This window comes from Monodon monoceros, unplaced genomic scaffold (genome assembly GCF_005190385.1).
Source record: "Monodon monoceros isolate NGI ecotype Baffin Bay Population unplaced genomic scaffold, NGI_Narwhal_1 Super_Scaffold_16, whole genome shotgun sequence".
Lineage (NCBI taxonomy): Eukaryota > Metazoa > Chordata > Mammalia > Artiodactyla > Monodontidae > Monodon > Monodon monoceros.
In genome coordinates, this window is record NW_021703772.1 from 73,380,414 (window position 1) to 73,404,872 (window position 24,459).

At 40.0% G+C, this 24,459-nt stretch overlaps 1 protein-coding gene across 1 annotated transcript in view; it reads left to right on the forward strand.

Annotated features, from left to right (window-relative positions):
- Nucleotides 1-13,485, forward strand: part of ACVR1 (activin A receptor type 1) — a 126,714-nt gene extending 113,229 nt beyond the window's left edge. Inside the window, exons 9-11 of the mRNA XM_029225033.1 lie at nucleotides 1,389-1,586; nucleotides 11,396-11,526; nucleotides 12,276-13,485. Coding sequence (XP_029080866.1) covers nucleotides 1,389-1,586; nucleotides 11,396-11,526; nucleotides 12,276-12,410 — 464 coding nt within the window. The 3' untranslated portion in view covers nucleotides 12,411-13,485. The remainder of the gene's footprint in view (nucleotides 1-1,388; nucleotides 1,587-11,395; nucleotides 11,527-12,275) is intronic.
- Nucleotides 13,486-24,459: the final 10,974 nt, after the last annotated feature.

Below are 24,459 nucleotides of genomic sequence, written 5' to 3' on the forward strand. Positions count from 1 at the left end.
TCCACTGGGCTGCTTGAGTGTCTTCATAACACTATGAATGAGCCCAGAGAGAGCAAACAGGAAGCCACATGGCTTCTATGCCCTAACCTTGAAGATACACACACTCTCCTGCCATATTGTTTGGTAGTCCAGCCCACGCTCAAGGCACGAGGGACTGAATTTCCCCTCGTGAAGGGAGAAGTTTCAAAACACTTGTGGATGTATTTTTAAACCACCACAGCTAGTATTTCTATTCTCTGTTTAAACTTCACCTTTTTTGTATTCTGTTAACTTTACTCTGTGGTTCTGGAAATGGTGGAGGGGCATTGTGGTTTGCGAAATGTTCGTAATGGCCATAGAATCTTAGGGTTGATTATAAAAATGAGAAGGGGAACCAGTCTGATTTAGTCAAACGCAGTTGCCAGTATCTTTGGTATTGAGGCTGAGATAACATACGTGCTATCTCCCTTGCTTTATATGGAGTCGTCATCTCACCCATGCAAAGCCACGGAGTGGGAGGAGAATCATTCTCTATAGATGACTTGAGGGATCCCCGCTGGGTTACAAAGGTGTACATGGTCTGCTTGCTCCAGTTTGGCAATTTTCATTATTTTGAGTGTTACAGGAATCACTTTCAGTTGGTCTGCACATGCATCAAAAAGCAATTCCATTCTCAAATAAACCATGCACGTGTATCTGTCTATTACCCTTGGTCTGTGAGGAATGCTGGGTCTCTAATTGGCTGAGGAATTCGGAAATGAGTCATGGTTTAAGATAGTGCGTCAAAATCATTTAACGTGATAGTTGTGCTTTGAATTGAGGGCCAGCTTAATGTTCTCTGTACATGTGGCTGCAGAGAAAGCCCTGTGGGTTTGGTCCACTGGGTTACTGTTCAGATGAGCGGCCCTTTTTTAGGGATGGAGCAGGGCCCGGGGCAGTCGGCCCTTTATGTAATGATAAATTACCTCAAAGTCCCTGCCTCACATGGTTTGAAGTTTGTGTTTGCAGTCTAGTGGGAGCTGTGCTGGAGCCTGAGAGCTTAATTTGCTCCTTGTTATTTAAGCCACTTGGAGGCTCCCATTTAACAAGTGAGTCTGTTTTCCTGTGGATTTCGAACACTGGCCTCATATTGGTTTGGTGTATTAGTTTATTATTTACCCCAAACTTTTTGTCTCTGAGGTTCATCTATTAACCTAAGAGCCTCAGAATGTTTCTGGCATCAGCCCTATTTCCTGCTCTCAACGGAAGTCATCACAAGGGTACTCCAGAGATGACTCTGGGTGTAATGCGGCAGTCACCATGGATGCCACAAGAGGGCGCTGTTCGTTGGGTTTGGTTTAAAATCCTTCAGCAGCCGTCTGTGAGAAAGGAAGGGAGCGGATTGACAAATGTTGTCTTCTTCCTTTCAGGCCTGGCAGTCATGCATTCCCAGAGCACCAATCAGCTCGACGTGGGGAACAACCCCCGTGTGGGCACCAAACGCTACATGGCCCCCGAAGTTCTAGATGAAACCATCCAGGTGGATTGTTTCGATTCTTATAAGAGAGTCGATATTTGGGCCTTTGGACTTGTCTTGTGGGAAGTGGCCAGGCGGATGGTGAGCAATGGTAGGTATCTGATCTCAGATAATATTGCCCTTGTCCGAGTCCTCTTGATTCTGCTACCTTTAAAAGGCAAAGGGAATATTTAAGTACACATTGTTCCGTGAATCATGCTTGTGAAGCTGTTGGCATTTATATTTGCTTTATGGCTGGTAGGTGGAAGGCACGTAATGGCAGTCTGTTTTAACTGCAGGAGGGGAAACCGTGGTGGAAAAAGTATTTCTGCAAGAGACTACTTATTCCTTGGTTTGTTTTTTTTTATCAGTCCATATTTTATTTTTCCTTCCTCCGTCCTTATTCTGCCTTTTTTTCCCCCACCCTTCCTCCTTCTTTGCTCTTTTCCCAAGTGAGTTTTATCGTGAGAGCCTCAAGGAAATCTAAGGGTGAATTCTGCTATTATAGATATTTTTACTTCTTAAGTTTGGATTACTGAGAAAAGATTCAGGTTGCACACTCAGAATTCACTCGTTTGTAAGAAGCAGGCTGTACCTGCAAAGTAAGTGAAGTTTACATTCAGGAAGCCCTGAATAGGAGGCTCGTGCTGGTCCTCTTATAAATAAGCTTTATGAAATGGTGTTGCCTTAGCAGCTAGGGAAGCATATGTCTATCGATAATTTTTTACCCATATTCCCTACAGTGAACTTTCACCTCCATCTTTCACATCAGCCACAAATACATTGTTGAACTTTAAGTTCACTGTATTCTGAAAGCACTACATATCCTCATTCAAATAGCACATGCCCCATCTACCCACAAAGTGGTTATTATAGCAGAATCTCTCGAATCGACTAAATCGACCTCTTCATACCTTCACAACTGGAAGTCCTATTTCACAAAGAATGTGTCTGAAATTGTTCCAGGAAAACAACAGAAAATGCTATATATTTAAATTAATATTCATTTTCAGGAGATATTTTACCCTCCTGGGACCCACTGGAATCCTAGATTTGAAGTATTAAAGAAATAATGCATGAAGTCACTGACATATGTGCTCCATCCCACCTTCCACTCATAGTTTCTTGTAAGGATTGAAATTTTGGGGGTAACTTACAATTTTCAAGAATAATAGCCAGAGAGTAGGAGGTTCTGGTTCTGTGAGCTAAGTGAAATTGGGGTAATGTAACAGTTTTAGTGTGCAATAATTTAAATTGGCAAAGCCTTTGTGGTAGTTTTTTTTCCTCCCTAACAGCAGCAGAGTGTTTGCTTTTAACACTCTTAAGGGTATCAAAGACAATGTTTTAAATTAAACATAAACATACATGCATTGTAACCAGACAGTTCTTTTAAAGTTTTCGTTTTTGTTTTTTTTTTGGATGGAGTCATGAACATTTTCTTGGTAACTGTTTCTCAATTGTTGAGAGCTACTGACTTGCATTTTGTGCCATTCAAGTGCCTTGAGAATTGTTTGCAACAGAGTGATTGTTTTGCTGATTTATCAAGTTCTGAACTTTGCCTGAAATTGCACAGAGACTTCATTTCCCCATCCCTAATAATTCTTGAGTGCCTTAGAGTTGAAAATCAAATTCTAATTAGTTTATTTTAAACACTTTAGAGAAGGATTAGTGTCATTATAAACGGTGTGGTGGGGAACTTGCCCCAGACGAAGAGGAAGTTAATATTCCAAGGCCAGGATAGTCCAGTCCAGCTATGGGTGCTGGAGCCATGCCAGGCAAGCCTGCGTGATGAAAGGCAAACTTGGCAGAAACTTGGGCTTTGGGCTTTGTAAGAACTCATGTTGCAAATTTGTTCCCTGTGTCGCAGGCTTAAACCCAAATGGCTTTCAAAGATCAGCTGTGATTAATAGGAGTCAGTTGGAGAATAGAGCCGTCAGTTTAAAATATAGCTCAACAAATAGTTTTCTTGATCTATCCTGTGTTTAACATTATTTTTGGAAAAAATATCGTGAAGGGTAGAGGAAGAGAGACTATTTTGGTTGCTTTCTGATTTGCTGACCTCCCCCTTACGTCATGGTTTAGATTGCTCCTAAAATTTTGTGGGTTGAGCTTCTGTTCTGTGGTGTGGTTTGTTTTAGGGGGAGGTAAGGGTATGTCATGTCTCATTTTAAATCAGCTACTGTCCCTTGGCAATGACTAATTTGATATTTCCCCTTCTCTTTCTCTAGTCCTCCTTCTTCCATGAATATTCACATGCACACACACACACACACACACACAGAAATCAGTTTATCCAAACTCAGACTTGAAAGTGTTCAGTGCTGCTTGCATACCTGTTAATATTTTCGTTATTACTATGCCCCCAAACAGAAAAATGAGAAGAAAGAAAAATAAGAAAAATTTGCCTTTACCTTCCAGTATTCATGTTTCTTTCCCCTTTATGCAACCATGTACATCTTTTTTTACTTAGTTGTAATCACAGTGTAAATATAATTCTGTATCATCTTTTTCATTTGTGTTTTTTAAATGTTGGTTAGTCTGTTTTTATTTTAGATGGTCTCATGATATTTCATTAATTTAACCATTTCTGTGTTGTCAGACATCCTCTTTCCTCCATGTAGACATCTTTGTTCATACAACTTTTTCATTTGGGGAATTATTCTTAATCTGAAGGAAGACCTATTTGGTCAAAGAATTTGGATGTTTTTATGGCTTCACACATAACTGCCAAATTGCTTTCCATAACAGTTGTTCTAATTTACAATATCCCGCTCACCCCAGGGTGTGATGTACCTATTTCACTTTCTTACTAGCTTTAAGAACTGACATTAAAGGATATATATATTTGAAATTATTGCATACTAAATGTACCTCATTTAAATATTAGGGAGGTCATTATAATTATGCATCTTTGAGTTTCTGAGTCCATTATAAAAACTGATGACCAGATAGTTCTCTTGGAGTAATACAGTCCTCAAGTGAACCATGAGTAAAAAATATGTCGCATTTTGTATTTTCATGGGAATTTTACATTTCTTTGCTAATAATAATAAACTTCCTGCTGTGTCTGTACAGGAAATGAGAGTTAAGTCCATTTTCACATCTGAAAATTTCTCAGTAGTGTCTTTTGGAATTTACTGTTTGTGTTTAGTTTGACACTGAATTTGGAATTGGTTGGAAGGAAAGTCATTTTCTCACCATTTCCAGGTGAATTTTCTATATGAATCTAAGGCAGGGGTTTGCTTGAATCACTAGTTCTTAAGCCAGAGAGTGTGCAGCAGAATCACCTAGAAACACAGAGTACTGAACCGTCCCCAAGAGTTTCTGATTTAGTAGGTCTAGGTTTGGACCCAGGATCTCCCTTTCTAGCAGGGCCCCAGGTGATGCTGTGCTGCTAGGTCAGTGACCATAGTCTTGGGATCTCAGGTTAAAATGGAATATATCGGTCTCACCCAGGCCAGGAAATAAAGACTGTCCCTGGGATGCTGACACAGCCCATCTGAGCAGGATTTCCTGATTTGTGTTCTTATGCTTCAGGTGAAGCTTCCTCTCTCTTCCAAGCTGAAAAGGGGTCCCTTTCTCCTTTGAGTCTTGTAGCTAGGCCTTGGCCTTTCTTTCAAGATTTTTGCTACTTCTCTGGCAAAAATACTTTTATAGTTCTACAGACACACTGGTTTCTGGTTACCTGGGTTCAGTGTGGTGTGAAGACAGAAAATGACACGTGGATTCCACAGATAAATGGGTGCATCACGGCTCTTCACGTGTGCCATTTAGCTTTGGCCTGATCAGAAACTTCTAGTAGCCCCATCCAAGCATCCTGCAGCAGTTCCCTCTTAAGATTAGAAGTCCTCTCTCTGGAACCTCAGCCTTCGGTGTCACACCTTGTTTGGATCCGCCAGAGTTGTTTTGCTTTAATACTGTGGTCCCATCTGCTCATGGATTTAAAAGCTAACTAAAATGACTTTCCCTGATCCTCCTGTAGCACATCTTTGACTGTGGCATCATGCAGGCAGCATGAGCCTCTGCTATACCCTTCACGTGTCTCCTCTTCGCTGCCCACAGGAGGGCTATGTGGACATACTTTTGTTTCACTGTGACTGGCTTTGGTTATTCCATTTTGTGATAGAATCCAGTGTTGAAATGTGTCAAAAAGCACTTGTATCTCGTTGAAAAAACCCTGCTGGCTGAGCTGCATCTCTTAATGGGGTGGAGACTAGGGAATACTTGTTAGAATAAGCTTATGTTTGGCGCACATACTTTGGAAAACCTCTTCTAATGAGCCCTTGGGCTTGCTAAGGAATGGCGTGTGCCTCAAGTTCCTGAGCACAATGGGCTTGTATATGGAAACCATGACAACTCTGATTTTCTTCAGCAACTTAGTGTCCAATGTGTTTCACGATTTTATTTCACTACCTTAGTGTATATTAAGGTTTGAACAAAGGGAAGACTCATATTAGGGAAAATTTTTAGTATTCATTCAAGCAATTTCTTTCAGGTTTGTTTTATTTCGTTTGAGCTTTTAGGTGAGTGGTTGGGGGCAGGAATATGGAGGTGGGATTTTTCTCTCACTGATTCCTGGAATTTCGTGTCCCTGGTTTAAAGATCTAGACCAAAGGAGGGCAGTCAACTGACCTCACGACAAAATAACCAGAGGCCAGCAGAACTTTACTGGGTATTGTTCACTGCTTACTGGTCTCTTTTCCCTGACACATCTTTAACAGCAGGTGTCCCCACCAAGACAAGTATCTATGGTGTCAACCTTGTAACAGCCCCAGCATCCAGTGAATGATACATTCTTCTTCTCATGAGACCTCTACAGATAGCAAACGCTTGGAAGTCTTCTGGAGCTTCTCCCTCTAGGTCTGAGGGTGTGTGAGATGTAAGGCGTCTTGTCAAAGCTTAACTCAGAGCATGGCTGTGCATCTCTCCTAGGCTCTTTGACCTAGGCCCTTTGACCTTTCTTCTGACAACTGTCACATTAATAAATATTTTTAGTAGGGCCTGACTATGAAGCAATCTGTGAACCATTTATTTTGGCTATGCCACACTGCTGAGAATCCCAGTAACAGAAATTACTTTTAACAGATTTCAGATAATGCATTTAGTCTTGATTTGAATAATGTGCATGGTTCCATATGCCCATGGATTGTAGTGGGGATAGCAGGATGAGGTCATCACTGCCACACAGATACTTCACTTAGCAGGGAACAGAGCTGTCCTGCCAGCTCTGTTCCTGTTTCTGAAAGGAGTACCTGCCTTGGGGAGAGGCAGGGCTTCCCAGCTAGTGCGCCTTGTTGGTTACAGGAGTGCCTGAGGTACTGGTTCTCTGAAACCTCCAGCAGCAAGGCAGCACCAAGGGCCACCAGAACCCCCCTGGGCTCTCGTCCCCTCTGCTGTGAACAGCTCCATCCGTTTATATATTAGTCATTTTTGATGTTGGCCATGGCTTGAAAACTGTGTTTGAAATCCTTCTGTGAGGAATGTTAAGCAAAGTGACACAAATAGTTGATACACCTTTTTGAATCCTCTTCCTACCAGGAAAAAAGTGCCTCTCTGAAAACAGTGTTTCCCAAGATTCTCTCATACACATACTACCTTTATGATTTCTTTTCATATCGAAATGCCCCTTGTACCATTATTTTCTTAATCATTTAAGTCAGCTAACTTTTTCAAACATTTCTTTTTAAAAGGAAATTAACGTCACTACTGGAAGTGGGAAAACCAGTTATCCCATGGCGTTAAATGGAAGGTAACGTTAATAGTACATACGCAGTTATTTAATAAGACATAAAAGTTCTGTGCTTGAACCATATCTAATTTTCTCACAGGCCACCCCCGAAGGAAACGTATTAACTTAGAGTACTATCAGAAGCCCAACATGAACCACTCTCATTCTCTGTAAAATGGCTTTAGTCGTAATGTTCCAATCTCTGAAGGGCTTCATAGTTCCTATAGGAGTTCACTGTTAACGGCAGCTCTCTGCAGGGATGCGGACGCTGGGGATCCTGCCCTCCTTGCCTGTTACCTGGGTGTCCACCCAAGCTGCGGCCCAGTGAAGAGAGACCGCGGACGTGAAGTGAGCAGGCCCTTGTGACGAGATTAATGCATTATTCCATTTTGGGCTTGTTGGGAAGAATTCTAGAATACAAACAGGGAATTGGATTCAGGTTAATGTTTGTCATTAGGTAGCTGTGAACTTGGACAAGTACGTTTCCCCTGGGTGGTCCTCAGCTTCTTTTTCTGAAGGAAAGGAAGGCTGTGATCTGCATGATTCTGACATCCCCTGCATCTGTCTTTGCCTCACCTTCAGATTATTCAAATGATGGCCAAGTCCACAGCCCCTTATCTGCACTTGAGAAAGCCCCAAAGCTATTGGTTTGGGTAGGGAGGGTCATGAGGAAGGCCTTGTTTCCAGAGACTTCCATTTTTAGAAAGACCCCTCTGGCATTTTATGGGGTTTGAAGGTTGTTTCTAGGTTGTTCTTATTAATCTGCACACTCGCTTTGTGATGTGTACTTGAAAGGTGCTGGGACTAAGGCCTGGCAATTAAGGGGTTTACTCAGAACCATGCAGCAAATTAATGATAGGGATATTGTTGGTAAAGATATATTTGCCCCAGAGAAGAGAAAACTTTCAGTTAGACACATGTCCAGGAAAATAAATCAGATACACATGCCCAAAGCTGTGGGGATGAGGTTATGAATAGTTTCTCTGATTCTTTCTGCGGCCCTTCGAGTTGCAGCCCCTACCGTGGAAAAGCGAGGGCTGGCACGGTTCGTCCTTCCTGACCACTGTTTAAGAGCCCCTCTTCCACTGCATTCCTGGATCCTCTGTTGCTTGCACCACTCCTTTGGCACTCGAAGTCCTTTGTATTTTTAGTCGCTTTTCCTGAATTCACGCTGTTCTGTTCGCTGGCTTACGATTTGGCAGTTGTTGGGTGCTGTTGTAAAAGGACTGAGAGTCCACTTTTTCTCTGGCAGAGTGAGGAACAGTTGTAAGTAACTTCCTACCTTGACAACACAGGTAATTTCACAGTCCGACCCTGACCGCTCACCCTCTCCACCACCGTGTGCACTGATTTCAGCTACAGGGAGTTTCCCTCCTCTCCAACATGGGAGGATCATTTGTAACCCCTTGTCTTTGTCCCATATCACCGGCCCCCAACCTGGATTGCCCCCTCTCCTTGGCGTATTCTTGTCCCATCCTCTCCTCTTTCTTGAAAACTCATCTTTCTATGTTCAGCCAGGCCCTAGCTCCCAGAAAGCTTACTTGTGCTTCCATGGCACCTGGTTTATATCTGGTATTTAAACCACACAGGTGTTTAGTTCTCTGAAACCCATCGAACACCATGCCCCCTCCCCCACCTCTTCTCCCTGGTCCTACTTTGTAATTTTTTTTCGTGTCTTCCTTTCCCATTATTCTCATCACCAACATCACATCTTTATTTTTATATCCCTAGTGCCAAGGACAACCTCTGGCTCATACAGTTTAAGGGACCAAAATGGTTTTTGAGCCAATTTAGGAACTCGCAAGTAAAACTTAGTGAGAATTTGCAATCTATCTTTGCCTTTCAAGATATAAAGTATACAAAGGGGTGGAAAACATTTTTGAGGTTGTTTTTTTTTTTTAAACAAGATTTCCATTATCTAAAGTAGAAAAGAGAGGGACTTGTTCTCATCTTCCACTAGACTTTGAGTTCCTTGAAAACTGAGAGTATGTCTTATACTTGTATCATCCTCAACATTTAGAATGGTGTTCCACACATGGTCAGTATGTAATATACTTTATATTGATTGAAATAATTGCTTTCCTTGTCCAGAGGGTGTTCCATATAACTGCTGGAGTTTAATACCAGGTTTATTTTATGCTGAGAAAGCATGACCAACATCAGATGGAAACAGTCAACAGTTTGACCAATGGTTGACAAAAAAGGCATGACTAAGTTCCAGGCATGATCAATTAAATGGTCTTTTTAAACTTGATTCCTTTTGTTAAAACATGGCAGTATTTCGTAAGATTAAAATATGGGAAATATAAACCCAAGGGAAAACTTCATCTTTGTATAGTGAATTTTATTGTTGAGTATCCCCAGATCGTATGTTTTAAAAATCCAGCCATGCTTTTTTTCTTTTGCATTTATAGAAAAATCGATGTTCCCATAACCCTTCCCAAGCTAGCCAGGCAAATTACTTCAAATAGCTGGCTGTTATGCTAGATTTTTAAAGACTGAAGCCAGGCTATTAAATATATTCTCCTTCAGCAAAGTTGAGAGGTGGTGACGGGCACAATCCTGCTGTTTCTTATAAGTTCATGTGGCCCTTATAAAGGTATAAATTATCTTGCTGGTCTGTGTCCAGCTGTATTTTATGTGATGTCTCCTAGTAATACAGGTACTGAAAAGAATTAAAATATTGTTGAATGCTTCCTGGGGTCCTTACAAGAGAAGTAGGTAAGGTCTCTGAGATGAGGTATCTCAAGACTTCTGAAAGCAGTGGTTTATGCCCAATCTGAACTGTTTACCATTTGTCAGGAAAGGTTTTACTCCACTGACTAATACACATTACAAACACAGTCAAGCAATGTGGGTAAGTTAATGGTAAGTCTTAATATCAACTAGAATTTTTAAATTTAGACTACATTCCATTTTTAAAATAAACTCTTGAATCTATGTAGTTTAACAAAACTGTAGTATTTAACAGATGTTCCTTATGACTAATCTTCTTCATAAATGGTTTGTCTTTATGTGGGATTTGTGAGAACAACTTCTCACTGTTAATCTCTTTGATAAATGAAAAGGCGATTGAAGCTTTTCAGGTAGCTTATAGGAGCTAGAAAAACTTAAAAATTATTAAAACAGCCTCCTCCCCCCTCTGCCAACAGTCACTCTGGTAGCTATTTAGGAACAGAAGAAAGTTACATGGAGGAAGGAGAGAGGGCAGTAAACTAATCCACTGTCCTCGTTGTTGAGGCCTTCGATGATGAGAGAAAAATAAGGGATTTTCTGGGCCTCATTTCTATAAAGGAAAGAATCAACTTTCTAATTCTAAATTATTGCTTTAAATTGCTTTAAATTTCTCTCTTTGTGGAACTACTTTCTTTGTGAAAAGTAAGGAACTGATGTAATTTTACTGGGAAAAGAGGTTTCTAAGGCATTGGAAACCATGCAGGGCAGAAGCTGAAATTAGCGACTTTCACATTTGCTTGGGAGTAAGGGAAAAGTTCATTCTTTTCAGCCATTCTTCTGCCTTTCCAAAAGACTGTCCTCTGCATTTTATTTTGCGCCTTTGATCTGAGGGGAATTAATAGAGCCATCAAACAGACAGCTGTGAATGACAGAGGGTACTCAGAACATACAGAATGAATGAGTGAGGAAATAGTATTTCATATTACATTACTTGCATCCTCCCGGTTGGAGGGATTATTTTATAGCAATGCATTTTCCCCTAATCATAAAAAAAGGGGTATTTTGATGATGGCCTTGGATTGTTTGTTTGCCTCCAGCTCTAGTTGTGGCCAACTTTTTATTTGTTTATGGTTTGAAAACCCTAGATTCATGTACCTTCTTTAGGTATTTTGTCCTTTTTAATCACTGAAGGGACTCTTGTTCTGTCTCCTGTGCCCTGTTGGGCACTGCAGAGCTGTTTGTATGCACTCTTGGAGCATTTTGTTATAATTACATGAGAGGTAGTCATGTTTTCTTCTAACAATTATTGTTCCTCCAGTTCTCTGCAGGGCTTCTATTTATTGCTTTGTTTTCCACTTATTTTAAGACCTACCTGTAGCTTTCAGAATCACCCTGAAGTTTGAGGAAGGTGATCAGTACTTTTTCTGTCAACGCTGTAACCTGCGACAACCATCAGTACAACCCTGGGAACCTCTGCTCTTTTGCTAACCCAGCACAATTCTTGTCCATGTGTGTAGGTATTGTGGAGGATTACAAGCCACCGTTCTATGATGTGGTTCCCAATGACCCAAGCTTTGAAGATATGAGGAAGGTGGTCTGTGTAGATCAACAGAGGCCCAACATACCCAACAGATGGTTCTCAGACCCGGTAAGAGCAATGCTTTCTTAGTTTTAGAGCTATACTTAGCTGTTTGCTATTTGCATTCTCTTGACTTTTCAGCTGGTAGCGTTCTTGAGTGATCTGCCCTGTTTCTTTCTCTCCCTATTTTATGTAGAAGAGCTTTAGACCTAGTTGAGCAGGTTCACAAAATGGTCTCATTCTTCAAAGAGCCATTTCTGATAGATCTTGCCAATGAATGACAACATTCACAAGATTTTCTACCCTTGCTTAGCTCCAGGATTTGGGAGACGCATTACTATGCCACTGGCCCTAGGACTGCAATTTCACATGTAAACCAAGAGACCTGAGTGATGCTTTTTAACCTCTTTTCTATCTCTGCATCTCTTCCAAACATAGGCTGTTTAATGCTGACAATCCTTATTGCTGCTGTTAAGTAGTAAGTAGCAAATCTAAGGCATTGAGAAATGACCCTATTTGCATATTTCAGTTTTAACTCTGGGTTAGTGTTATGGCTTTTAGCACCATCAAACCATCAACCACACTGGTCTGTGTAACTGACTTGATAGTCAGTTGGTAGCATTAGGAGTCCAGAGGGCAGAGTTTAAGAAACTCAAGAGTGGTTTCTTTATCAGTGGCTAAGGCCTTGATTATTTGTGTAAGGAAAATGGTAATAACATCACTTGAACTTCACAAGACCTGCAGAGCCCTGCAAAACAGTTGACGTAACATCTGCCCAGCTACTTTTTCACTGTGATGTTGGTTCTTTCTCTCCTCAGACATTAACCTCCCTGGCCAAGCTGATGAAAGAATGCTGGTATCAAAACCCATCTGCCAGACTCACAGCCCTGCGTATCAAAAAGACTTTGACCAAAATTGATAATTCCCTAGACAAATTGAAAACTGACTGTTGACATTTTCACGGTGTCAAGAAGGAAGGTCTGACGTTGTCCAGCTGGGACCTAATGCTGACCTGACTGGTTGTCAGAACAGAATCCATCTGTCTCCCTCCCCAAATGACTGCTTTGACAAGGCCGACATCTTACCCGGCCGTGTGCTGGGGAGACACCAAAACCACCCTAACCTCGCTCAATGACTGTGAACTGGGCATTTCACAAACTGTTCACGCTGCAGAGACTCATGTTGGACAGACACTGTTGCAAAGGTAGGGAACTGGAGGAACACAGAGAAATCCTAAAAGAGATCTGGGCATTAAGACAGTGGCTTTGCATATCTTCACAGGTCTCCTAGACACTCCCCACGGGAAACTCAAGGAGGTGGTGAATTTTTAATCAGCAATATTGCCTGTGCTTCTCTTCTTTATTGCACTAGGAATTCTTTGCATTCCTTACTTGCACTGTTACTCTTAATTTTAAAGACCCAACTTGCAGAAACATTGGCTCCGTACTCCACTGGTCTGTCTTTGGACAATAGGAATTCAATTTGGCAAAACAAAATATAATGTCAGACTTTGCTGCATTTTACACATGTGCTGATGTTTACAATGACGCTGAACATTAGGAATTGTTTATACACAACTTTGCAAATTATTTATTACTTGTGCAGTAGCAGTTTTTACAAAACTGCTTCATGCATATGTTAAAGCTTATTTTTATGTGGTCTTATGATTTTATTACTGAAATGTTTTTAACACTATACTCTGAAATGGACATTTTCTTTTATTATCCGTTAAATTCACATTTTAAGTGCTTCACATTTATGTGTGTAGACTGTAACTTTTTTTTTCAGTTCATATGCAGAACGTATTTAGCCATTACCCATGTGACACCACCGAATATATTACTGATTTAGAAGCAAAGATTTCAGTAGAATTTTAGTCCTGAACGCTGTGGGGAAAATGCATTTTCTTCAGAATTATCCATTATGTGCATTTAAACTCTGCCAGAAAAAAATAACTATTTTGTTTTAATCTACTTTTTGTATTTAGTAGTTATTTGTATAAATTAAATAAAATGTTTTCAAGTCAAAGTGAATTTTTTCAACATGTAAAAAAGATCTACATATTATAAAGCATTTTCTTGTGGGAACAATAGAAGCACAAAATTAACTTGTAAGTCGAATTTGCTTTTTAAGTCTATTAATGAGCCTGAGGGTTCTAGGGGGATGCCTTCCAGTTTGAATTTGGTATCAGAAAATTTAGATTTTGGGGTTTTTTTTGGGTGGGGGAGGCTGTGATTTTATTTTTTTCTTGTTCAGTTTCCCCAGCTTTGAAGTGAGGGTAACAGACTTGTCTCACAAGGGATTTGTTAGTATAAGTGGAGGAAGGAGGTCAAAGCATTTTGTTTAGTATAAGGTCCTGTGTGAGAGGAAAGTGGTCTTATGCATCTCACATTGCTGCTTTGGGAGAGTCCACTGTTGGCTTTTTTCACTTCTTGAAGTGTTCAACGGGATTGAAAATGTAGAGGTTCAAGTATCTCAGTAAGAGTAGAGGTGTTAAAATTCTGGAATTTTCACCAGAGGTAAGTTAATAACTTCATTAGTATATATTTACTAATATATATTAGGGTATATATTAAAGTCACATTTAACTTTTAAAAAATTGTGGTAAAATACACCCAAATGTGACCATCTTAACCATTTTAGGTATACAGTTCAGTGGTTTCAAGTACATCCACACTGTTATGCTGCCATTGCCACCATCCATCCACAGAACTCTTTTCATCTTGCAAAACTGAAACTCTGTCAAACCATAGCTCTTCATTTCTCACTATTTTCAATCCCTGGCAACCATCATTCTAGTCCTTTTAGTTTGTCTACTCTAAGTACCTCATAGGAGTGGAATCACTCATATTTGTCCTTTTGTGAGACTTTCTTATTTCACTTAGCATAATGTCCTCAAGGTTCATCTTTGTTACAGCATATATCAGAATTTACTTCCTTTTTATAGTTGATAATACTCCACTGTATGTGTATACAGCATTCTGTTTATCCATTCATCTGCTGATGGACACTTGGGTTGCTTCCCCTTTCTGGCTATTGTGAGTAATGCTGCCATGAACTTGGGTGTATAGATTTCTCTTTGTCCTTCCTTTCAATTATTTTGGCTATATACCCACCAAAAGTGGAGTGGAGTCACATTTAAAGTTTGTTGAAGTATTATATACATATATAAAATTGTACAGCTTGATACATTTTTATAAAAAAATTCTTTTTATAAATTTATTTATTTATTTATGGCTACATTGGGTCTTCGTTGCTGCGCACGGGCTTTCTCTAGTTGCGGGTAGCAGGAGCTACTCTTCATTGTGGTGCAAGGGCTTCTCATTGCGGTGGCTTCTCTTGTTGCAGAGCATGGGCTCTAGGCGTGCAGGCTTCAGTAGTTGTTGTGGTGCACAGGCTCAGTAGTTGTGGCTCACGGGCTCTAGAGTGCAGGCCCAGTAGTTGTGGCACACAGGCTTAGTTGCTCTGCAGCATGTGGGATCTTCCTGGACCAGGGCTTGAACCCATGTCCCCTGCATTGGCAGGCAGATTCTTAACCACTGCACCACCAGGGAAGTCCCTTATAAATTTTTATACATTGGTTGTACCCACGGAAGCAGCACCTAGATCAAGAAGCAGAACACTGACTTCTCTGGAGTGATGTCAGGACCATGGCAGCATGAGTTGTTCCTTTTTTCTCTCCTCTTTGGTATATAACTAATTACACATCCATAACTGAACAAAAGTGCCTCTGCACATTATACCAGGACAGCAGGTGATTACTATGCTCCTCTGCATCTGAAAGTAGGTGGAGAGGACCTCAGAGGGGGCTGTGGATACAAGAGAGTCAGTGAGCCTGCCCCACCGCCACTTGCCATGATCGGGAAAAGGGGAGCCTGGAGAGTACAAAACTGAGTGGATGCTCATGGGAGATGGAGAATTTGTGGAGGTCCAGCCAACCTGATGGGAGATCCCAGGACATCATCAGAGCTGGAGTTTGAAGAGATGAGTTTGAAGGCAGAGGAGAGAAAGGAACCCACTGAGGCACCTGTTTCCCCCAGGGTGACACTGCAGTGCTCTACACTCTTGTTGGGGTCAGTGTCTACCTCTTTGCCAGAGGAAGTAGAAAGCACAAATGGTGAGTGACGACTGCCTGGCTGCATGGGTAGTAGCTGGAGGTACCTGTTTGTCTCCAGCAGCACTTGCATTTCTGAGGAGGGATTTCTGTGACTGGAAGGTAGGAGAGGAAGGGGAAGGAAGCAGATAAGAATGTCAAAGGGCATTGAAATAATGTGTTTCCTGCTGTCTGCTTTGGGGTTTCATTTAGAGGTCCACTCATGGATCTCTGAGAGTATCCCACTTGTGGATCTCCCTGTCAGGTCATGGGCACCCCCCCAAAGCCCCAAGTGCTAAGCCCACACTTCCCAGCTTTTTTTGTGCACTCCTGAGTGCAGCCTTGAGAACTAACCCTGGTAAGAAAAAATCAAAAACTTGAGCTATAGCATCATCTTCTGGAACACAAAAGAAGATTTTTAAATGCCAGCCTGCTGACCTGTAACAGCCAAAGTAAACAAATCCTTCACTAAGAAAAGTGTCTGCAATTTCAAAAGCAAAAGGAGAGGTGCATAACCTCAAACACTATGAAAAATCAAGCAAATATGGTATCACAAAAAGAAAATGGTAATTCTCCAGCAACTGAACTCAAAGGCATAAAATATTGTGATCTAACTGATAAAGAATGCAAAATAGTTATTATGAAGAAATTCAACATGCTATAAATGAACTCAGGAATGAATTTAATGACCATAATAAGTTCTTTATCAAAGAGACTGAAATTTTGTAAAAGAATCAAATTCTATAGCAGAATTCAGTGACTGAGATGAAGAATGCATTAGCAAGCATAAGTAATAGATCTGATGGAAGAAGCAATAAGTGACTTGAAGGATAAGAGTTTAGAAATGATTCAGTTAGAGAGAACTAAGATTTTTAGAAAGTGAAGAAACTCTGAGAGCTATCAGATTCTATCAGAAAAGCAAATACAAGATGAATTGTACTTGAAAGAGAAGAGAGAGGGAAGGGGGTAGAGTTTATTTAAAGAAATAGCTGAGAACTTCCCAAACTTGGGGAAGGAATTGGACATACAGGTCCACGAAGCTAATAAAACACCCTCTTATTCCCAGTGCAAAAAGACTGTCTCCAAGACACAGTCTAATGAAACTGTCAAAAATAAATGATAAAGAATCTTAGGGTGGTGGGTGTGTGGGATGAATGGGGAGATTGGGATTGGACATATATACATTAATATGTATAAAATAGATAACTAATAAGAACCTGCTGTATAGCACAGAGAACTCCACTTCGCTCTATAGTAGAAACTAACACAACATTGTAAAACAACTATGCCCCAATTAAAAAAAAAAAAAGAAAGAAGAATAAGGCAATTAAAAAGAATGGAGCATGGGCTTCCCTGGTGGCGCAGTGGGTGAGAGTCCGCCTGCCGATGCAGGGGACGCGGGTTCGTGCCCCGGTCCGGGAAGATCCCACATGCCGCGGAGTGGCTGTGCCCGTGAGCCGTGGCCGCTGAGCCTGTGCGTCCGGAGCCTGTTGCTCCGCAACGGGAGAGGCCACAGCGGTGAGAGGCCCGCGTACCGCAAAAAAAAAAAAAAGAATGGAGCAAATAAAGATGTAAAAGCATCATTTAATTAAAAATAAATCTTAAAAGCAACCAGGGGAAAAAAGTAACCTACAAAGGAACCCCCAAATAAGCTATCAGTGGATTTCTCTGCATAAACTCTACAGGCCAGAAGAGAGAGGAATGACATATTCAGTGTTGAAGGATAAAAATTGCCAACCAAAAATATACAGCAAAGCTATCCTTCAGTTATGAGGAGAAATAAAAACTTTCCCAAATGAAAACTGAGGGAGTTCATAAATAGACTTGCCTTGCAAGAAATGCTAAAAGAGTTCTTCAAGCTGAAATGAAAAGATGCCAGTTAGTCACACAAAAACATATAGAAGTACATAAATACTCTGGTAAAGGTGAAAATTAGAATGAGAAAACTGTAACTTTACGTTAGAATGGTTTGTTTACCACTTATAGTATGAAGTTTATATAAATCAAAAAATAACTATAGCTACTATAACATTAATGAACTTATGGCATAAAAAAGTAAACTGTGACATCAAAAATATAATAGGGGAGGAATAAAAGAGTGGAACCTCTATAGGTAAACAAAGATAAGTTGGTATCAGAATAAAAAGGACTGTTTTATCTATAAGATCTTTTCTGTTTCTGGTAACCACAAAGCAAAAATCTATTATAGAGTCATAAAACATTAAAAAAAAAAAAAGGGGTGGGGGAGACTGAGCAAATCACCAGTGAAAACCACCAATTTGCTAAGGTATGCAGAAGCAGAGGAAAAAAACCAAGGGAGATAGTAAACAACCAGAAGGCAAATGATAAGTCCTTACATAATCACTCTAAATGTAAATGGACTGAATTCACCAGTTGAAAGGCAGAGAGTGGCTGGGTGGATAAAAAAAAAACAAGACCCAACAATATGCTGCCTAAGGAGACTCATTTCAGCCCTGAAGACACACAAAGGCTCAAAGTGAAAGGATGGAAGAGGATAGTTCATGTAAATGGAAACCAAAAGAAAGCAAGCAGCCATACTTATGTCAGACAAAACACACTTTAAGCCAAAAGTGGTAACAAGAAACAAAGATCATTATATAATGATAAAAGGGACAATAATACATCAAGAAGATACAACAACCAAATATACATGCACCCAACATCAGAACGCTGAAATAAACAGATGGTGAAAAAGATGGCAAAGTAGAAGGACCTTGGGCTCACCTCCTCTCTTGAGCACACCAGAAACACAACTAACTGCTGAACAGCCATTGATAAAAAAGACTGGAACCTGCCAAAAAAGATATTCTACATCCAAGGATGTAAAGAAGAAACCACAAAACAGTAAGAGGGGTGAACTTGCATTATAATCAAATCCCATACCTCCTGGATAAGCGATCCACAAACTGGAGAATAATTATATCACAGAAGTTCTCCCACAGGAGTGAAAGTTCTGAGCCCCATGTCAGGCTCCCCAGCATGGGGTCTGGCATTGGGGGGAGGAGCCCCCAAAGTATTTGGCTTTGATTGCCAGCAGGGCTTGATTGCAGGAGCTCCACAGGACTGGGGGAACTGGAGACTCCACTCTAGGAGTGTGCACACAGGTCTCACCCATACTGGGACCCAAGGCAAAGGCAATGACTTCATAGGAGCCTTAGCTGGACCTACATGCTGGTCTTGGAGGGTCTCCTGGGGAAGCGGAGATGTGGCTGTGGCTCTTCCTGGGGACATGGACACTGGTGGTGGAGATTCTGGGGAGTGCTCAGCTATGTGAACTCTTGAGGAGGCAGACATCTTGCTTGGGTCATTAGCACCAAGACCTGGCCCCACCCAACAGCCTGTAGGCTCCAGTGCTGGGATGCCTCAAGCCAAACAACCAAGAGGGTGGGAACACTGTCCCACCCATCAGCAGACAGGCTGCCTGAAAACTTCCTGAGCCCATGGCCACCTCTAGATACACCCCTTGACACAGTCCTGCCCACCAGTGGGCAGGCACTGGCCCCTCCCACCAGGAAGCCTGCACAAGCCTCTAGACCAGCATCACCCACCAGGGGGCAGACCCAGAAGCAAGAATACTACAGTCGAGCAGTCTGCAGAACTGAGTCCACAAACACAGAAATTTAGACAAAATGAGATAGGAGAGGAATATGTTCGAGACAAAGGAACAAGATAAAACCCCAGAAGAACAACTAAGTGAAGTGGAAACAGGCAATCTACCAGAGAAAAACTTCAGAGTAATGATCATAAAGATGATCCAGGATCTTGGAAAAAGAACGGATGCACAGTGTGAGAAGTTACAAGAAAGTTTTAACAAAGATTTAGAAAATATAAAGAACCAAACAGTGTTGAAGAATACAATAACTGAAACGAAAAATACACCAGAAGGAATCAATAGTAGCAGAATAAATGAGTCGGAAGAACAGATAAGTGAGCTGGAAGACAGAATGGGAGAAATCAATACCACGGAACAGAATAAAGAAAAAAGAATGAAAAATGAAAACAGTTTAAGAGACCTCTGGGATAACATTAAACACACCAACATTCGCATTATAGGGACCTGAGAAGGAGAAGAGAGAGTGCCTGAGAAAATATTTGAAGAGATAATAGCTGAAAACGTTCCTAACATGGGAAAGGAAACAGTCACCCAAGTCCAGGAAGAGCAGAGTCCCAGGCAGGATTAACCCAAGGAGGAACACACTGAGACACATATTAATGAAACTGACAAAAACTAAAGAAAAATAGAAAATACTAAAAGCAACAAGGGAAAAGCAACAAATAATATACAAGGGAATCCCCATAAGGTTATCAGCTGAGTTTTCAGCAGAAACTCTGCAGGCCAGAAGGGAGTGGCACAATATATTTAAAGTGATGAGAAGAAACAACCTACAACCAAGAATACTACCCAGCAAGACTGTCATTCAGATTCAGTAGAGAAATCAAAAGCTTTACAGACAAGCAAAAGTTAAAAGAATTCAGCACCACCAAACTAGCTTTATAACAAAAGTTAAAGGACCTTCTCTAGGTGGAAAAGAAAAGGCCACAACTAGAAACAAGAAAATTACATAATGGAAAAGCTCACCATTAAAGGCATATAGTAAAGGTGGGAAGTCATCCACAAATATATCAAAACCAGTAATCGTGAGAAGAGAATACAAATGCAGGATATTTGAAATGCATTTGAAATTAAGAGATCAGCAACTTAAAACAATCATGTATTTATATAGACTGCTATATCAAAACCTCATGGTAACTGCAAACCAAAAATCTATGATATACACAAAAAAAGAAAAAGGAATTCGAATACAACACTAAAAATAGTTATCAAATCACAAGAGAACAAAAGAGGAAGGGAAGAAAAAAGATCTACAAATCAGATCCAAAGCAATTAACAAAATGGCAATAAAAACATACATATTGATAATTATCTTAAATGTAAATGGATCAAATGCACCAACCAAAAGACACAGACTGGCTGAATTGATACAGAAATAAGACACATATGCTGTCTCAAGAGACCCACTTCAGATCTAGGGACATATACAGACTGAAATGGAAAATGGAAATCAAAAGACACCTGGAGTAGCAATACTCATATCGGACAAAATAGACTTTAACATAAAGACTGTTACAAGAGACAAAGAAGGACACTATATAATGATCAAGGGACCAATCCAAGAAGAAGACACAACAATTATAAAATCAATATATGCCTCAACACAGGAGCACCTCAATATATAAGGCAAATGTTAACAGATGTAAAAGGAGAAATTGACAGTAACACAATAATGGTGGGGGACTTTAACAACCCACTTACATCAATGGGCAGATCATCCAGACAGAAAATCAATAAGGAAACACAGGCCTGAAGTAACATATTAGACCAGATGGACTTAATTGATATCTATAGAGCATTCCATCCTAAAGCAGCAGAATATGCATTCTTCTCAAGTGCCCATGGAACATTCTCCAGGATAGATCAAATGCCAGGCTACAAAGAAAGCCTCGGTAAATTTAAGAAAATTCAAATCATATCAAGCATCTTTTCCAGCCATAATACTATGAAATTAGAAATCAACTACAAGAAAATAACTGCAAAAACGCAAACATGTGGAGGCTAAACAATATTCTACTAAACAACCAATGGATCACTAAAGAAATCAAAGAGGAAATTATAAAAAATATACCTAGAGGCAAGTGAAAATGAAAACACGATGATCCAAAACCTATGGGATGCGGCAAAAGCAGTTCTAAGAGGGAAATTTATAATGATACAAGCTTACCTTAAAAAAGAAGAAAAATCTCAAACAACTCAATCTTACAACTAAAGCAACTAGAGAGAGAAAAACAAAACCCAAAGTTAGTAGAAGGAAAGAAATCATAAAGATCAGAGCTGAGATAAATGAAACAGAGACTAAGAAAACAATAGAAAAGATCAATGAAATTAAAACCTGGTTCTTTGAAAAGATAAACAAAATTGATAAACGTTTAGCCAGACTCATCAAGAAAAAAAGGGAGAGGGCCCAAATCAATAAAATCAGAAGTGAAAAAGGAAAAATTACAATTGACATCAAAGAAATACAGTAAGTCCCCTATATATGAACGAGTGCTGTTCCGAGAGCATGTCCGTAAGTCCAGTTTGTTCATAAGTCCAACAAAGCTATCCTAGGTACCCAGCTAACACAATTGGCTATAGAGTACTGTACTGTAATAGGTTTATAATACTTTTCACACAAATAATACATAAAAAAAAATTAAACATTTTAAATCTTACAGTCCAGTACCTTGAAAAGTACAGTAGCACAGTACAACAGCTGGCATAGAGGGGCTGGCATCAAGTGAACAGGCAAGAAGAGTTACTGACTGGAGGAGGGAGAGGAAGTGGGAGATGGTAGACCTGAAGGATCGTCAGCAATAGGAGACAGAGGGCAAGCTGCAGTTACACTCATGCCTGACGTTGATGGCACAGGTTCTCATTCTTTGCTGGACTTAACTCTACCCTCTTGAAAAAACAATCCAGTGATGTCAGGGTAGTAGCTCTTTTTTTCTTGTCATAGATGACATGGTAGCACTGGATTGCATTCTGAATGGCTGCTGCAACCTTCGTGTACCGTTCTACATCACGGTCCTATGCCTCAAAAACTAACAGTGCCTCCTCAAATAAGGAAAATCCCCTTGCCATTTCCTGCATCACGAATCTCTTTGTTCTTCAGTTATTTCTTCTTCCTCTTGTCTCTCCTTCATCCCTTCTTTGGGCCTCCAATTCCATCAGGTCTTCGTAAGTAAGCTCCTTATGTTGCACAGCAAGGAGTTCAATGAAGTTGTTCTCTTGCACATCTATCTCCAGCTTCTCACTGAGGGTCACTAAGTTGCTGAAGACCTCTTTGGACTCCTCATCTGAAAGCATATTCGCATCTTTGAAAGTTCACAACTTGAAGGTTTGTATGTAGGGGACTTACTGTACAAAGGATCGTAAGAGACTACTATGAGCAACTATACGTCAATAAAATGGACAACCTAGAAGAAATGGACAAATTCTTAGAAAGGTACAGTCTCCCAAGTCTGAACCAGGAAGAAATACAAAATATGAACAGACCAATTTCAAGTACTGAAATTGAATCTGTGATTAAAAACCTTTCAAAAAACAAAAGTCCAGGATCAGATGGCTTCACAGGCAAATTCTACCAAACATTTAGAGAAGAGTTAACATCTATCCTTCTGAAACTATTCCAAAAAATTACAGAGGAAGGAATATTTCCAGACTCATTCTATTAAGCCAGAATCACAATGATACTAAAACCAGGCAAACATACCACACAAAAAAGAAAATTACAGGCCAGTATCACTGATGAGCATAGATGTAAAAATTTTCATCAAAATGCTAGCAAAGTAAATCCAACTATACATTAAAAGAATCATACACCATGATCAAGTGGGATTTATCCCAGGGATGCAAGGATTTTTCAATATCTGCAAATCAATCAGTGTGATACACCATATTAACAAATTGAAGAATAAAAAACATGATCATCTCAATAAACGAAGAAAAAGCTTTGGATAAAATTGAACATCCATTTATGAAAAAAACTCTCCAGAAAGTGGGCACAGAGGGAACATACCTCAATATAATAAAGGCCATATATGACAAACCGACAGCTACCATCATACTCAACAGTGAAAAGCTAAAAGCATTTCCTCTAAGATCAGGAACAAGACAAGGATGTCCACTCATGCCACTTTTATTCAAAGTCAATAATCAGAAGAAAAAGAAATAAAAGGAATCCAAATTGGAAGAGAAGACGTAAAACTGTCACTGTTTGCAGATGACATGATAATATACATAGAAAATCCTAAAGATGCCACCAGAAAACTACGAGAGCTCATCATTGAATTTGGTAAAGTTTCAGGATACAAAATTAACACACAGAAATCTGTTAGATTTCTATGCACTACAACAAAAGATCAGAAAGGGAAATTAAGGAAACAATCCCATTTACCATTGCATCAAAAAGAATAAAATACCTAGGAATAAACCTACCCAAGAAGGTAAAAGACCTATACTCAGAAAACTATAAGACACTGACGTAAGAAATCAAAGATGATACAAATACATGGAAAGATATACCATGATCTGGGATTTGAAGAATCAATATTGTCAAAATGACTATACTGCCCAAAGCAATCTACGGATTCAACGCAATCCTTATCAAATTACTGATGGCATTTTTCACAGAATTAGAACAAAATTTTAAAAAAATCTGTATAGAAACACAAAAGACTCCCAATAGCCAAAGCAATCTTGAGGGGGGGAAAAAAAAAAAAAAAGGAGCTGGTGGAATCAGGCTCTCTGAGTTCATACTATACTACAAAGCTACAATCATCAAAGCAGTATGGTACTGGCACAGAAACAGAAATATAGATCAATGGAATAGGATAGAGAGCACAGTAATAAACCCACGCACCTATTGTCAATTAATCTACAACAAAGGAGGCAAGAATATACAATGGAGAAAAGACAGTCTCTTCAATAAGCGATGCTGGAAAACTGGACAGCTACATCTAAAAGAATGAAATCAGAACATGCTCTAACACCATGCACAGAACCAAACTCGAAGTGGATTAAAGACCTAAATGTAGTACTGGATAATAGAACTCCTCGAGGAAAACATAGGCAGGACACAATTTGACATAAATTGCAGCAGTATCTTTTTGGATCTGTCTCCTAGAGTAACGGAAATAAAAACAAAAATAAACAAATGGGATCTAATTAAACTTAAAAATTTTTGTACAGCAAAGAAAACCATAAACAAAAAGACAACCTATGGAATGGGAGGAAATATTTGCAAACTATGCAACCAACAAGGGATTAATCTCCAAAATACACAAACAGC